Genomic DNA, 17,487 nt, shown 5'->3' on the forward strand with positions numbered 1-17,487 from the left:
TTTCACAAACACCCCCCTCCATGAAACAAGAACCCGGATCAATAAGCAGGAAGTTACCAGCACTCAAGAAGGGCTCTCATGCTTCCTTCCAGGCACTAACTTCCCTCATCCCCAAGAGAGAAATCCATCCTGACTTCCAACACCGTGGGTTACTTTTGCTTGGTTTTGGCTCTCATACAAGCAGATTCAGACAGTGTCCACTCTTTTGTGTCTCACACCATTCTTTTCTTGCCTGGGGAAGGGGCCTTTGTGTAATATCAGAGCACCGTAATTTCGTGCTGGTAACTTGGGTGTAACACAAGGAAAGGAAAGCACACCTCGAGGCTGTGTTACATGAGGGCTTTGTGTGATGCTTGGTTGTTTTGTTGTGTGTGTGTGTGTGTTTTTTTAAGACACAGATAAAGTAAGAACCAGTTTAAAAGTTCAAGCTGTACAAGGGACACATTAGTCCTGCTGGTGGAAAATCTATGCCTCTAGTTACAGCTATGCGGTAGGAACTTCCTGCATTTAGATGGATACAGAGACAGAGGGATCAGCTCTCCCTGAAAAGCCTGCAGGGACCTGAAAAGAAGGCAGAAGGCAGCCCAGAATTGCAGGCACAGACACAGCAACTATCAAGGAAATTAAAGACTAATAATCGTTACAGCCACAAGGGCCCAAACCCTTTGTACCCAAGGCGCCGACGCCTCAAGACAATGACAATTAAGACGATCTGTGGACAGAAACTTAAACATTCTGCTCTTCGCATACAAGTCAGCTAATAATGTCCTAGTCCGGACTGACTCAGAACAAGAGGTGTCCAGTCCTCTTTCAATAAAACTCGGTATGACAGGAAAGGATCAAGGGAGCAGTGATGAAAACATGGTTTTCAGGAAGAATGGAATAAAGCAATTTGTTACGAGCACCTTGCATCTTTTTCGTAGGTGATTACTTTCCATTTTCTCCTGGCAATCTATGGTCTCTAGCACCCAAAAATGCCAAGTAGTGTAGAATTTACTGGACACCTAGGAGCTTTTAGGTCCCGTTTTGCATCATTCAGCCAGTCAGTGATTTCTCCAAGATCATATAGCTCCTAAACATGAACCAGGAGGAAGTCCCTGTAGTAGAGGATTACTACCAGGTGGTTCTGTTCACTAATTGAGAACATTAAGAGTAGACAGATAAAGTTATCCTGTCCTGAAACGACACCGGCTTTGAACCACAGGTGGTTACGTGGAGAGTCCAGAATACTCCCCAATTTCATTGGAGCAAATGACAAATTATCCTCACTATCAAAAATTTTACTAGTAACTAATAGTTATTGAGCTAATGTTTTGTACTATTTCATTTAGTCTAATAAACAAGCCCACGAGAAAGGTACTATCATTGTCTCCATTTGACACATATGTAAATGCGAAACAGAATGGTGGTCTTTTGCTGACATTATAAAGTACAGTTAAACATTTGTTTGACTACAAAGCCCACATTGTAAAACACTGATTTTCAAACTTTCTTTTTGACCATGGACCAGTAAGAAATTATTTTACACAGTAACCGAAAGCATACACTCGTATGCACCAAAAAAAGTTTTAGAAGATAATACTCAGCCTTACTACATGCCTTAGATCAGTGTTTGGGCATTTCCTCCTCTATTTTCAATTCTTCTCTTTCCTTTTAAAATCTCATCACAGTTCACTAATGTATTTCCTGACACATGAATAGCTTGCCATCTTCATGTAGAAAAAACACTGATCTAAGGCATTATGCTATATTGCTTTCCCAGGCTCTTCCTGTTTGATTCCCTAGGAATAGATTTTAAGACTATGCTGTTACATATACCACCAGTGGTATGCTGGTGAATGTTTAAGAACCAGATCTGTAGGGTTTGTGAGGAAAGACTGACTGTTAATGTTTACTGAGTTCTGCAATGTAAATACTCCCATCATGGCTAATTTGATACTACCAATGTGGTATTACTGAACACAGAATTGGAAAGAAATATGTATAATTGGCCCTTGAGACCTCAGCCCAGCCAACTAACGCACACCAATAACTCTCTCTAAAATTTTCCAACAAAGAAGAACTGAAAAAAAAAATGTGTTTTAAAGTCACATCAGTGACCAGACAACTCCATCATGCTGAAGATAATGTCAATGGCCCTTCATTGCCTAGCATTTAATCGTCTATTTCATGCGGTGAGGATTATTTTAAGCCTCAAATATCACACTGGCTGATATGTACAAGTTGTTTCTATTTGAGTATGGAGTTCATAAGTGCTGTAACTTAAGAAACACCAATTAGGCCCTCATACTGAATTGTATGTACGCTGAGGTCTCTAAAATTCCATGATTTAAAATGTTTCTCTTTTCTTTAAGACAGTGTTTTGGCCCAGTAAAAATCTGATTAGCCTTAAATGGTTAATAAACTAATATGTATTAAAATGCTAAAAACTGACAGCCTAATACATCAGATTGACTTCACTTGTCATATGTAAGAGTTTTGAGAAAATTGGAATTCTGGGAAGAGTATAAAGGAAGGGATGACTGGAGTAGTTGCATTTCTAGGGAAACCCACCCATAGGTGGGGTACCACAGTGGGAACCATCATGAAGCCTGGGTCCATCTGAGATTCTGGACAGAATCAGTCATCTATGGAAGGGTATACCTAAGCAGGAGGAAAACTGTAGGTTAAATAAAATAATTGACATCTAACATTAATCACAGTCTCTGGCATAGGGTAGGTGCTCAGTCGATTTTAGTATCTTTAATGGGAAGGGAATGGGAAAAGAAGGGAGGTTCTATTCAGGAATCATTTTAGTGGCATGTGACTAACAGATTTCAAACTGATGTCAGCAAAAAGAGGAATTTGCTCTCTCTCAGAACTGGAAAACCTTAGCTGGATTAAATAGAACATACGCCATTGTCAGGTTGCACCATTTCTCTAGCTCTTGGCTTTACACCCCAGGCCCTTCACTCGAGGTGGTAAGATGGCTGCCAGCAGCTCTGGGCTTATATCCATTTCTCTAAATCACTCTAACAGAAAAAGGATGTTTTTCTCCTTGTGTTTCTAAAAAAGTTTTCAGATGAACCCTAGTTGGCAATGACTTGGTCATAGACTCATCCCGGAACCAACTGCTGTGGCCAGGGATATATCACATTCTGGTTTCTCATATGTATCACAAGCCACCTATCAAGCCAGGAATGGATTCACCTTGTGTTATGAACATATGTATTGGTTCCCCCAAGAGAAAATGTGGTACGGTTTCTAGAAAGAATTAGAAATGGATGCTCATTAGTCAAAGTACAAGGGAATATCCCGTTTTGTTCTAACTAACGAGAATTTTGCTTTAAAACTAAAACTTCCCCCAAATTTCCAACATCGTATTCAGCAAGTCAAATCAGGAGTGATACTCAAAACGTTTAACAATGAGTCTCATGTTATGAAAATGGACAGGAACCATACCCTTGGTTCTGGAACCGAAAAACCCTACTGTGCCAGAATTTGATACTTTTATTGCTGGTCATGAGGAACTTGGGAGAGTTGGTGGAGATTCACTAGAGGAGGAACTAGGGCAACTTGGAATGTGGAGAATATTCCAATGGCTTGGTGGATTTACTGCTCACCAACTGGCTGGAAGTATTTTAATATTTTAACAACTAGTCCAGTTGTACCACTGTGTACCAGCTATGCTGCATCCTTGACTGAATCTACTAGCAGCCATATAATAAAGAAGAATGTGCTATTGGCTATTACCTATCTTACTCTCAGAGGTATGGCCTTTGAATTATGCGATTGTTCTTTCAGCCAAAGGATTGTAGAAGGTGCAAAAAGGTTTTCAGCTAATAGGATCTAGGGTAAATGCAAACATATACAGAGAGAAGTAAAATCAAAGTATAATAGACAAAGTGGTAGTGGAACTCATCTTTTCTAGCCATGTTTGATTTGTGACAAATACAGTCTTCCTGAACTCATTCTAACAATACCTGGTAGCTAGACTTAACAGATATTCTTCTATATTAACCCATACATTTACCATTTCTCGTGCACTTCACTCCTTCCTATACATTTGAATTTCCATCTGGTGTCATCCTCTTTGAAGTAATTCCTTTAACATTTCTCCTAGCTTAAGTCTTCTGGCCATGAAATCTGTCACTTTTAGTTGCCTGAAAAATCTGTATTTCACCTCAATCCTTGAAGCGTATTTGAACTGGAAATAGAATTTTGGAATGCCTGACTGGTTTCTCCCCCCAAGAACTTTAAAGATATCATACCATTGGGTTATGGCCACCACTGTTTTTGATGAAAAGTGAGCCTTCATTCATATTGTTACCTGCACATATGTGCTCTATCACTCTGTTTACAAAGTTGTCCCTTAGTTTTCAGTCTTAATGATTTGGTTATGATTTGTCTATAGGTGGTTTTATTTGTATTTATCCTGCTCAGGGTTTGCTGAGCTTCTGGCTTTTGTAATCCTATGCTTACCACCAACTTTGGGGAATTTTCAGTCATTATTTCCTCAAGCATTTTTTTCCCTCCCATTTCTTTCTCCTCTCTTCCTAAAACTCAAATTACATATTGTCCAATTGAAGACTGTTCAAAGAAATTGAAGCTTTGGCCAATTCTTTTCAATCTCTTTGTGTCAGATTGGATAATTTCTTTTCATCTATCTTCCAGGTTTTCATTGACTATGTTCCCGTCTCCAATTTGTTGTGCCCCCTCACACACATTTTATATTTAAATATAGTAGTTTTGAGTTCTAGTATTTGTGGTTTTTTGTAGTTTCCATCCTCTTATGAGATTTCTCCATCTATTCAATCATTTCTTTAAATTTTTTAATGTCTACTAAAAGTTCCTGTCTTCTAATTTCAAAAATGCAAATCATTTCAGGGCCTATTTCTACTGAGTGCTTTTTCTTTCTACTCTGGGTCACATTTTCCTGTTTTCTTATATGTCAAACAATTTTTTATGAATATAATTTATTGTCACATTGGCTTACATACAACACCCAGTGATCATCCCAACAAGTGCCCTCCTCAATGCCCATCATCCACTTTCCCCGCTTCCCCACCCTCTCATCAACTCTCAGTTTGTTCTCTGTATTGAAGAGTCTCTTGTCATTTGCCTCCCTCCCTCTGTTTGAAACTATCTCCCCCCTTCCCTTCTTCCATGGTTTTCTCTTAAGTTTCTCAAAATCCACATATGAGTGAAAACATATGATATCTGTCGTTCTTTGACTGTCAAACAATGTTTGGTAATATACTGGTTATTGTGGGATTATACTGAAGGCAGTCTCAATGATGTCATCTTCCTTTAAGAGTTTTGAGTTTTGCCTTAGCAGGCAACTAAATAACTGGTGGATAATTTTAGTTTTGTTAGGCTCAGTTTTAGTCTTCTTAGTGCAGATCTATTTTAGGTGTAATTTTATGACATGTCCCTCATTCTTGAACTTGGCCCTTAGTTGCAGAGCATAGCCTTTCTGAAAATTTAACTGAAGGTGTAATAATGTCCAGTGTGATCTCTCCACTCAAGGTGGATTAGAATTTCTAAAATTTTCTGATGCATGACCTCTGATATTGACATTTATCTCTGCAGATAAACCCTCCGCAGGCAGGTGATCTCTGCCAGGCCTCACGGAATCTCACCCTGTATGTGACATGACTAACCTTTGCACCACAGAGATCTCATTCTCACCTCCTCTGTGCATCTCTCTGCCCTACAAATTGCAATCACTTCAGAAGCCAAGAGCTCTAATCGCTGCCTCTTCGGGTCAACAAGAAGGCCACTGCCCTGAGGCAGAAAGGTGTTCCCATGTAGAATGTTGGGAAACAAATAGAGTAATCATGGGGACTCCCTCAAGCGTTTCTTTCTCTCAAGGATCATGTTTACCTTATACATTTTGTCCATGTTTACAGCTATTTTCAGCTGAAGGGAAGATTCAATACCAATTACTATGACTGGCCAGCAGCAGAATCCAGCTACAGATATTCTAACAACTTCATTTAGCACTAGGCAAAGATGATGGTCTTTCAGATGTTTTGCCATTTGCCTACTGAGGAAAATTTAAGAGATGGATATGATATTTGGGGGGAAACACATTTGGCATATGTTGATATGTATTCTCTTCTGTAAGGCTTTATTGGGCAATAATGATAAGAGCTTCCTTAGATCCTAATTCTATATTTACTTCTCACTACTACCTTAAACAATTTGAATTACAAATTTCTCTCTCTCTCTTTCTCTCTCCTCAGCAATAAATAATATAATTCTTCCTCACCAGGCAGCAGTAAAAGTTAATTCATTGTGCAAAGCACTCTGAATATACACTACAAGAGAAAGGACTGTATACACACAGGACATTATTAATAGTAGCCACTTGATAGATCACATGGCCAAGAGGTATAAATGTTCTCCTCTGAACAGCATTCCTCCATTTCCTCTCTTTTGCCATTTTGTCCAGTGCCAGAGGGAAAGCTTTTGACAAACCCAGTTTCTGTACTCTGTTCATGCTGACAAACCTGTAACTTCGATTAGACTTGGCAGCTTCTAAGAGGGAAAGGACAAAGGTGGACTGCAGGGAATTTGGGGAGGCTCCAGTTCCAAGGCTTTGTAATGAGGTTAGGAAACTTGAGGATAAAAAAGAGCTGAAACGGCAACACACACAGTCCACATTCACACACACGCACACATACACACACACAGGAAAATACCGTGCACTTTGGTGTTTAGAACAATAAAGATTCACTTTGAATAAATCTTTCATATATTCTATATGGAATGAATCGAGTTACTATCATCGATTGGAAGTAAATTGCCAGCAATTGCCCTAAGGACCCAAAGTTTAACACAATTGTAAATCTGTTTACCTACCTAATGAAAACAGTTTTTTAATTCTAAATTCAGAGGATAAAGGAAACAGGATTTTGTAGGGGGTGAAGGGGTCAGAGTTCAAATAGCGAAGGGGGCATTTCTCCATTTGGCGCAGTCAACATCTCCCAGCTGGCAGCGTCTCCCTCTTCCAGATAGCCACCTAGGGTTTGGGGATTCTCTGTCTTCTCTGTGAATAAAACAGGCTCAAAACTTCAAATCTAGGGGCGCCTGAGTGGTTCAGTCGGTTAAGCGTCCGACTTCGGCTCAGGTCATGATCTNCATTAAAATTTTTTTTTAAAAGATACAAATCTAAATACATAGGCCTGGCCTCCACTCTTCTGCCTTGTCATTCATGCATCATGGAACCTGACCTGTTTGTCTTGTGGTGTCTCCAATTCTTCCCAGACTCCCTGGGGCCACTGATGTGTGTCCTAACCTTTCTAATTTCTCAAGTGCTCTCAACTTTTCCAGTTTTACTCTATATCTTTTTCCTTAAAAATCAGCAAGTCAAAGTCAAAGGAATTATTGAGAGCTATTTGGATCAAGTTTCTCTACTGCCAAAGTTGCATATTGACCTATTATAAAGTCACTTTGGGGTGGGGGGTGAAAGGTGGTCTTCTCAGCTATCTTCTTCGTTCCCTGCAGAGAATTTCTAAATTATTTTCCCAATCCGCTGACCAATCTCTCAAAAACTGACATGCTACTTGGAATTTATCATTTAACCAATATTTGACAAATTTGTATGTGAGGCACTATGGGAAGTACAGAAATGTCTAAGGCATTGTCATTGATATCCAATAGCTTCCAATCTAATGAAAAAGAAAGAACGATGTCCAATTGTTAAATTTGAATTTTAAAAAACTATGCAAATAAATATTTAAAAATACGATCATCATAAACATAGCACAAACTATATGGGACTTCAGCAAATGGAATTAGACCACCTTACAGCTAGAGGAATTTAAGCTAAAAATTTTAAGTAGATTTGCTAAAAATGATTGGATTTTAAATAGTCACCTATTCACAATAATTTCTTAAAGGCTTCAGAGAAAAAAATACATTTGGTGCACAGCAAAAATAAAGGAATTGGAATGTACGTGCACCATCCTGCTATTAAAAATGTCACTGAGCTACAGCCTCTGTCTGTCCAATTGAAAATGGCAGTTCAGGAACAGAGGCCATGTCTTTTATTGCCTACAATTCTGACAGCTGAAAAATTTATAACTAAATTTACAATCAAATTTCATATGCTATCACTAACCCTAAATTTTCTCCAGATCAACTGGATGTGCAGGCTTTGAACGCTCAAAGCCCTTCAGCACCTTAAGGGTTTCTTTATAGGGGAGAGTGGGCATGGTGGCCGGCATTAGATCTTCCCCGACTTATTCGTTGAGTCAAACTGGATTTCATTTGCGACACTGTGTCCCTGGGCAAAGTCAAGAGAGGAAGGAAAATATATATTGGCATACGCATGCTTCTTGCCCATATATTCCAGGGGTTATATTCATAGCAAACCTCTGAGATCTATTAATGCACCGATTAATAAAACATCGGTGAGCAGGTTGCCCGCAGAGAAGGCTACACATGCTTGTTTAGAGTTGACACGTCGCTCATCAGCCCTGAACAGAGAACTTTGAGCACAGAGCTGCAGTCCTCCAGCTGCATCTGAATGTGGCTGCAGTAGGGAGCCTGTTTATCTGGGGAGTGTGCTGCTGGCTGATTTATAATGAAAGGAACCCAAAAAGAAGTGGTTGGTGCCCTTTCCCCGCAATCCGATAAGCTGCTACTCAGAGATAAACAGTTGCATTAAATTAAGAATGTTCATCTATTTTTCACTGTTAAATTTTAATTTCCTGTTCTTTTAGTTCTTAGGGCTTCATTTGAAATAACGCTAAGTGTTTTTAAATTATTCATGGCCCTACAGTCTTAATCATTTTAAATTTTGCTTTAAGGAAAAGGTAAATAAGAAAATATTAACACAGTGTATTTAAGCATTACTCTAATTGATTTTTAATTTGTAATTCACCAAGACTACATTAAATGTTACTTAAAGATGCCTCGTCAGAGCGCTTGAAGGAAAAATATTTTACATAGCGCTGTTGTTAGTCAACTTGTTTTTAAGATCGGTGTATCTATTTTTTAAATATATAATAAATATAATATGCAATGGATTGTAATAGATTGCTTTTTGAGTCAAGCATTGAATAACAATCACCATGTAAAAAGAAACCCATGGTAAACTTATTTTTAAGATTTTCATACATGATGCAGATAGTCGGTAGAAACAGATATGAGTCCCTTTCCATCCCTTTCTACATAAAAACACCTAAGCATTTAGAATGTTATTCGACAGCAGGCATAATGTTCATTTGCTTGCAATTAAAGTGTATATTCTGCATAGCCAGCTCACAGCCTAGCACATACATAGTAGGTGTTCAATAAATATTTGATGAGTGAATACGTCTCTGATGCTTTGAAAGAGGATAATATGCATGTTCCTAATTTAGCATTCTCTTGGCTGAAGCTTTCTCTTAAGTAAATGTAGGTCAGCCTGAGGCCACATCTCTCCTACCTTCATAGGGGCCCGCCTCAGCAGCAACTTACAGATACAAAGGAAGCATTTTTCTCTGGCACCTTCACAAGGTTCTACCTGTTAGTAGTTCTACCGGCAAAGTAATAGCAGAAGAGCCCTTGAGATGACTGGGCAGGCAATGAAATAAAAGGACCCCTTTCTCTACTTTAGCTCCCCTTTACTATTCTGCAAATAAAATAGTCAAGAGTCGTCTGCAAACCTAATAGTCATGGATGTCTCTATCCCTTCAAGGAATTTTTTTGTTGAGTATCTTCTGGATTGCAGGCAAACACTAAGCCAGGCCCTGGATACACAAACATAAGCAAAATACAGCTCCTACTTGTGAAACAGGTAGACTAACATGTATTATTACTTTCACAGTCATGTGACGTTTTCTTCCAAGTTGGCATGGGACAAAAGGATTTTTTTTTTTTTAAGTTTATTTATTTTCTTTGAGAGAAAGAGAGAGAGGGGGAGCGAGAGAGCCGGGGAGGAGCAGAGAGAGGGAGACGAGAATCTTGAGCGGGTCCACACTGTCAGCACAGAGCCTCATATGGAGTTCATGACCTAAGCCAAAATCAAAAGTCAGATGCTTAACCAACTGAGCCACCCAGGCACCTTGGCCAAGAGCATTTTCTTAAGAGAGAATTAAGCTGTCCGTAAACTGAAAGGTCATTTTTACTCTTTGAGTAATCAAACTTTCTTCTGACTCAAGAGATAGCTACATTTTTTTCATAGATACATGGAAAGATTGTGTTGATGACCTTCTTTTAATTAGCTATTCTCTTTTATTAGGCACATAAAACAATTATTTTATAGAGCAATTTCTTCCTTATCATTCATGGTAATGATCACAGTGTCTTTTGCCTTCCATGGTAGTTTGCTTCAAAGGGAATTACACGTAGAGATCAAAGAGAGACCAGAAATTGATATGAAACAAACAAAAAAAAACCTACCTCAGTATCAGCTTTTTAAAAAATTATTATTAGAGGGGGCGCCTGAGTGGCTCACTTGATGAAGCGGCCAACTTCAGCTCAGGTCATGATCTCACAGTTCGTGGGTTCGAGCCCTGCATCGGGCTCTGTGCTGACAGCTCAGAGCCTGGAGCCTGCTTCGAATTCTGTGATTCCCTCTCTCTCTGTCCCTCCTCTGCTCACTCTGTCTCTCAGAAATAAATAAATGTTTAAAATTTGGGGGGAAAATATTATTAGGGGCTCCTGGGTGCTTCAGTCCATTTAGAATCCAACTCTTGGTTTCTGACCTCACAGTACATGGGATTGAACCCCACATTGGGCTCTGCACCAACAGAATGGAGCCTGCTTGGGATTCCCTCCCGCTTGCTCTCTCTCTCTCTCCCCCACCCCCTCACCTCTCTCTCTCTTTCAAAATAAAGAAAAAACTTAAATTATTATTATTATTAGACTTTCTAGTGCCCTGTGGCAGATATCCCAGAGAGGTTCTTGGCCAAGGCGGAGCATTCCAATGACTGCTGCTGTCATTGCTGAGGCTCACACCTAAATAAACAAAACAAAACCCGGATGACTCTCATGTTTTAAGAAAACAATCTCTCACTTGCTCCATGCAAAAGGGACAGAAAGCATGGGAAAAGCCACGTTTTAAAGGGCACTGCAGGGGCACCTGGGTGGTTCAGTCGGTTAGGCATCTGACTTTGGCTCAGGTCATAAATCGTGGTTTGTGAGTTCGAGCCCTGTGTGGGGCTCTGTGCTGACAGCTCAGAGCCTGAGCCTGCTTCAGATTCTGTGTCTCCCTCTCTCTCTCTGTCTTTCCCATGCTCTTGCTCTGTCTCCCAACAATAAATAAACATTAAAAATTTTTTTAAAAAAAAATAAAGGACACTGCTAATATAAGAAGGGAGAAATGCCAAAAATATTAAGGTACATTCTGAACTAGTTCCTGTCTCTATTTGTTGTTGAGTTTTGATTTTTTCTTCATGCCTTAAAAATCCTCAAGTTTGTGCCATTTTATTTCTTCCCAATGAGCAAACAAAGAAATCAATAAGAATTCTAAAAGAATAGCAAACATTTCTTGAACTAGCTACAGTAGGAATATAAAGCAGGATTTGATTAGAGAAGGAAGAGAGGAAGAGTGGAAAAACTTCTTGGCCTTTCCTGGTAGTGACTATTGAGTCTTTAATGATAAGTGGGTGTTTGCCAGACAAATGCTTATAGAAGGGCGTTCACGGCCGAGGGAAAAACATGAGCCAAACCAAGAGGCCATCAACATTCTAGAAGTCCTCTCAGATACACATAGTTCTTGATAGCTGAAGCCTAAGATTTGAAGGCAGAGGTGGGACGGAGCTGATGGCCATGATGAACAGTAACACTTGAGAGCTAGCCAGGGACAAGATTCTGGAGCATGAAAGAAGTCAATTCTTCAACCTAGAGGCAAAAGGAAGTCAGGATAGATTGACAGGAGCTGGAACGTTCTGAGTGGCAATTAAGATCACACATTACGCAAGTGCCTCCTCAGCTGGGACGCCATTCAGATGATTAACATTTGCCGACATAGCTGACAGCACACAGCTGGTGTGGTTTTCAGACGTCCTGCCGGAGTGGAGGAGCCGCCGGGAGGGTCCCCTCCCTCATCAAACCCCCGCTATGCATAATCACACACAAAAGCAGGAGAGAAGACAGGTAGCCAAACCACACACATGCAACTGTACCCTGTCAGGAGAATGCTCCGGGAAGGTCTGCCATCACCTCTCACCAGACTCTAAAAATAATCAGCTTACCCAATCTGGGGAGAAGGGCGGGACACAGGCAGAGCGAGGGTGCCGGCCGGTGTTTGCTCCCGCTAGGGAGCTGGGTGCCAAGTACATCGGTAGGTAGGCCCGCTGGTTTGTGTACCTGCAGCTGAGCTACTCCGCGCCAGGATTCTGGAAAGTTCCCTGGGAAGACCCCAGCCTACTGTCAAAAACCTGACTCTCATAGCAGGCTTTGCCCAAGTCCTTGAAGGTGCCTTATGTTCTACCCTGTAATGTAAAAAGAAGCTCGATTTCTGGAACTGTCCTAAGCCACAGTTGACTGTGCAGCCCCCATCACTGGTAATCACTACCCTCCTCTCGGTGTGAGGCCATATCAGGAGTTGCCCAGCACTGGCTGGAGGAGGCAGCTGTCGGCGACTGGACTTGCCCCCATCATCTGTAGTCCAGGCTATACCATCATGAATTTGAAAATGTTGTACTTGAGGAAGGGTATCTTTTCCTAACTGATAAAAATGTGCTTTTAGGGCCAGCAGCAGGTCTGCAGGAACCTACTGCAATGGTCCTGTTAGTGAGAACAAGAATCTAGCACAGCAGGGTTATCAGCAAGGAGGTGGCTTTGAGAGAAGCCAATCAGGTAGACTTTATAGGACTTAGTGGGTAATTAAGTGGGAGGGGGGTAAAGTAGGAAGGGCTCTAGCTTGCAGGTTTCTGACTTGAGAGCCTGGGTGCAGAAAAGATCCATTCACAGAGATAAGGCAGAGCCCATGACCTATAGACCTTGAGGTGTCACAGACATGTGCAGTCAGAGCTGTGTGGCAGGCAGTTAACCTAGGAGTCATTTCACAGAGAGTTGAAACTGTGAAAGTGGATGACCTAACCTGGGAATGCGGATGGGAGGAGGGGTTCAACCATGAAATCTGAGATGCAGAAGAAAGAGGGCAGAAACCTACGAAGCTGGAACAGGTAGAAAATAGTCAGCATTTCAATGAAGTTCAAGTAAAACAAGGCCTATTGTGGGGTTAGTGGATTTGAAAACTAGTAGATCAGTAGTAGGTTTTTTCAGAGCTTTTTTCTCTTTTTTCTTTTCTTTTTTCTTTTCTTTTTTTAGAGCAGTGAAGGCAGAATCTTGATTGCAGTGGGCTGAGAGTATCTAGAATAAGGGAAGGACAGGCATGTGATGGTAGAAATGCAGAAACAGTGAAAGAGTCACAAGGATGTTTTGTTTCATCCCCAAATGGAAAGAAAAGAATACATGGAAAGGGCTGGTCTAGAAATGTAGCTGGAGGAGAAAGATTCAATCCAAGTTACTGCCCTACCATTGACCAGAGTCAATGACCAAGTAGATGGAGGGTTGATCGTGGCATTAGGAAAACCAGAGTCTAAACATTACCTCCATTCCAGGTACACTCTGTCCGGTTGCCTTACTTCTTTAGTCCTGGGTATTCATTTCTGGGAGATGCAGCCACTAAGGTCTGCATCACCATGTGTTGTAAGGACCGGGTGAGGATCCCTGTGGGGGGAGTGCGCGGTATGGTGGTGCGGGATGTGTTCACTAACTAGTAATTTGAGTCATGATCCCTTCAAAGGTCTGATCGGGGACCCTCAGTGTAACCCCTGTTGTTTTCTTTACCATCTTTGTTCATATAATTTTTATCTCTTTAGGAATTCGGTAACAGGCTCTGTTAGTCTGTTCCTCCCTTATTTGAAGGACAGGCCAAAGATCCAGTTCGGAAATGAAAGAGGACGACTAGTGGGCAACGTTGGCTTCATCCATTGATATCTCCCGGAGGCACAGAAGCCGGATTCATGAAGATGTTGACAAGACTCCACGTTCTTACGTTAGCTCTGTTTTCAAAGGGATTTTTACTCTCTTTAGGGGACCATAACTTTCTGAGGAGAGAAATTAAAATAGAAGGTGACCTTGTTTTAGGGGGTCTGTTTCCTATTAATGAAAAAGGCACTGGAACTGAGGAATGTGGGCGAATCAATGAAGACCGAGGTATCCAACGCCTGGAAGCCATGTTGTTTGCTATTGATGAAATCAACAAAGACAATTACTTGCTGCCAGGAGTGAAGTTGGGTGTACACATTTTGGATACATGCTCAAGGGATACATATGCATTAGAGCAATCACTGGAATTTGTCAGGGCATCTTTGACTAAAGTGGATGAAGCTGAGTATATGTGTCCTGACGGATCCTATGCCATCCAAGAAAATATCCCACTGCTCATTGCCGGGGTCATTGGTGGCTCATACAGCAGTGTTTCCATACAGGTAAGACTAGCCAGTGCTACTGTTAAAATGCTACGTGTCTTTGGTTTTATGTCCTGGAGAAACAAAAAGAAAATATCCTGATAATTGCATTAATGGATAATATTAACAATATAACTGATGATTTCAATGGGTATTTGGTAATATGGGCTCGCAGATGGAACATTTCTCTAGCAATGAAAATTGTTTAGAAGTATATCAGGGAGCTACTGTGGCATAATGAATTACCTCCAAATTCAGTGACTTACAACAAGGTTTATTATTATAGTTTATAAATCTGAAGATCAGCTAGTGTGAACTGTTCGAGGTTGGGTTCAGCTGTGGGTGCCTCTATTCCTGGTTGTTCCTTATCCTCCACCTGAAATCACTGGGCCAGCCCACACATGTTCTTCTCAGAGCAATGGCAGAGGCGCAAGGGAATGCAAAGTTAACTGCACAAGCCCCTCCCAAGCTCCTGCTTTATCATTCCTGCTAAAATCCCATTAGCCAAAACAATTGACAGGGATCAGCCCAGAGTCGAGGAGCAGAGAAATAAGTCCTGCTCACAGGACAAGTGCTATGAAATTACGTCACAAAGGATGTGGGTATAAGGTGGCATGATGATTTGAAGCCATCAATACAATGAAGAAATCGATACACCAGAAGAAATAACATCTAAACTCTATTTTTTTCAAAGTTTTAAAAACTGTTTTATTTATTTCTGAGAGAGAGAGAGAGAGAGACAGCCTGAGCAGGGGAGGGTCAGAGAGAGAGAGGGAGACACAGAATCCGAAGCAGGCTCCAGGCTCTGAGCTGTCAGCACAGAGCCTGACATGGGGATCGAACCCACAAACTGTGAGATCATGACCTGAGCCGAAGTCGGACGCCTAACCAACTGAGCCATCCAGGTGCCCCTAAACTCTATTTTTTTACACTAATTTTTACTAAGGCGTCCTTTTGTTCAGAGATAAATCGTAAGCAGTTTCTCACGGTGCAAATCTAAAATGTATGCAGAAAAGCCAGTGAATTACTACCTCAGAGGAAAAAGACTGGAACAATTCAGCATGTGACTTAAATGAAGATAAAACACTGACAATTGGATCTCATAATTTTGTTAGGAAAAGAAGGAACACATTATTCAAACTCAAGCAATTTTTACTCACAGGGTCACAGAATTTTAGAGATGGAGAAGAGCTGAGAAATTACTAACTCAGCCTTCGCATTTTCCCAAGTCCCAGAAAGACCGGCTTCATGAAAACTTCTCCATAACTAGAACCCAAATCTTCTGTACTTTTGTCCTCTTTCAGCCGTCCATATGGATTTCAATCCTTTTTTTTTTTTTTTTTTTTTTTGGTGAGAGGCAAGAATGTCACAGTAATAAAAGTCCATGATTCTAAGAGTCATGTACTTAGCCTCCTACCAAATTACTATAATCAAAGCCCCAAGCACTAAAGGAAGTCAGATTACACTCATGTTATCTTTATGTGTCACAAACCACTTATATTGGCTCTATTTGCATTGGAATAACCTTATTTTGATCTCCTAGATTCCTGGCATTTAAAATTCTGTGTACAATTCTGTGCTGCTCCACATAAGCTACTTCAAGTTTCTTTCCTTCTTCAGAACACACCCTCATATTATGAGTAATTAGGATAATTGGTTTTTCATAAACACCCTTTGACTTCATTAGGTGGATAGAAAATATTGTACATCTCAAAGCATGTTATGTTAATTTTGCCACTATTTCTACACTTGGATCAGAAGAGACAGGATTTGCTGGTTGAGAAGAGAGAATTAAAAATATGTACCTCTCATCTTCCAATAATAATTTCACCAGATGGGTGCCAATCATTCCATAAATATTTTCATTACACCTGATATTATCGCTGGTAAGAGATTATATATATGCTTTTCTGACCTTTGTTTCTTCCAGTGCAATAAACCACATTCTACACCAGATGTTTAAATGCCTCTTTATCCAAAGTAATTAACAAACTATGCCAGGCAAGTAGATTTTTTCTTCTAATTTTACTCTTTTACTACCTATGTACTCTTCAAAAAAAAAAAAAGGAGGGGGACATGGTTTTAGGGGGAAAAAAAACATCTGGGCTATTAAAATCCTGTATGACTTCACAAGGGGAGAAGCCACTTCTTAATCATCAAAGGACCTAGCTTATTATTTCATTCATCTGGTCAAAATTAACATAAAGTCACAAATACTGATATGGCTTCTGTTTCCATGCCACAAATAAAGAAACCAAAAGTAGCATGTTATAATGAAGAGGATATCAATTTTGACCACCAGAAAGATGGGGTTATGATTCCAACTCCACATTTTTTTAGCTTACCTATAAAATAAGCAAAATAAGGGCACCTTGTTCACTCAGTCCTTTAAGCTTCTCACTTCAGCTCAGGTCATGTTCTCAGTTAGTGAGTTCAAGCCCCGAGGTGGGCTTTGTGCTGACAGCTCAGAGCCTGCAGCCTGCTTCTCTCTCTGTCTCCCTCTCTCTCTGCCCCTCCCCCGTCTCTCCAAAATAAACATTAATAAATAAATAAATAAATAAGCAAAATAGCATCTACCTTGACAAGTTGTTGAGAGGCTAAATTGGCAGTATCTGTGGGAAATGCCTCACCAAAATACTACCATATTCAATACATGGTAACTTTCCGTCCCCACAATGATAGGAAAAGTCAGTAGCCACATCTAACACAACTCCATGGCCCTCCCAGCGGCCAGCAGTCCTGTGAAGCCATTGTTGGCACTGCATGTGTTTCATCAGCAAGTCAATCTGTATATATTCCCTTCTGTGTGTCCCGCACTAGGACCAGGGTTCGAAAGATGACTAAAGTAAGAAAGAACACAGCCTTGGCCTCAAGGAACTCAAAATCTGGCTTCAGGTATAATACTTCCATGAAATAACAGTAACTACAAATCCCAATATGTTCAAATAGCTCACAAGGTCAGAAACAACATTTAGAAAGGTCTTGAGGAAGATGGATAGAATGAAAGTTGCACTGGAGGAAGGTTAAGTGGGCCACAGTGTGAAAGAGACACTAGATCTGAAGAGGCCAATTAGAATATTGTGGCAGATAA

General features: G+C 40.5%; 1 protein-coding gene across 1 annotated transcript in view; it reads left to right on the plus strand.

The window, feature by feature from the left end:
- GRM3 (glutamate metabotropic receptor 3) overlaps positions 1-17,487 on the plus strand; it is a 218,673-nt gene that overhangs the window by 108,430 nt on the left and 92,756 nt on the right. Inside the window, exon 2 of the mRNA XM_077766787.1 lies at positions 13,806-14,417. Coding sequence (XP_077622913.1) covers positions 13,950-14,417 — 468 coding nt within the window. The 5' untranslated portion in view covers positions 13,806-13,949. The remainder of the gene's footprint in view (positions 1-13,805; positions 14,418-17,487) is intronic.

The sequence above is a fragment of the Crocuta crocuta genome, unplaced genomic scaffold (genome assembly GCF_008692635.1).
Source record: "Crocuta crocuta isolate KB4526 unplaced genomic scaffold, BGI_CrCroc_1.0 scaffold165, whole genome shotgun sequence".
NCBI lineage: Eukaryota > Metazoa > Chordata > Mammalia > Carnivora > Hyaenidae > Crocuta > Crocuta crocuta.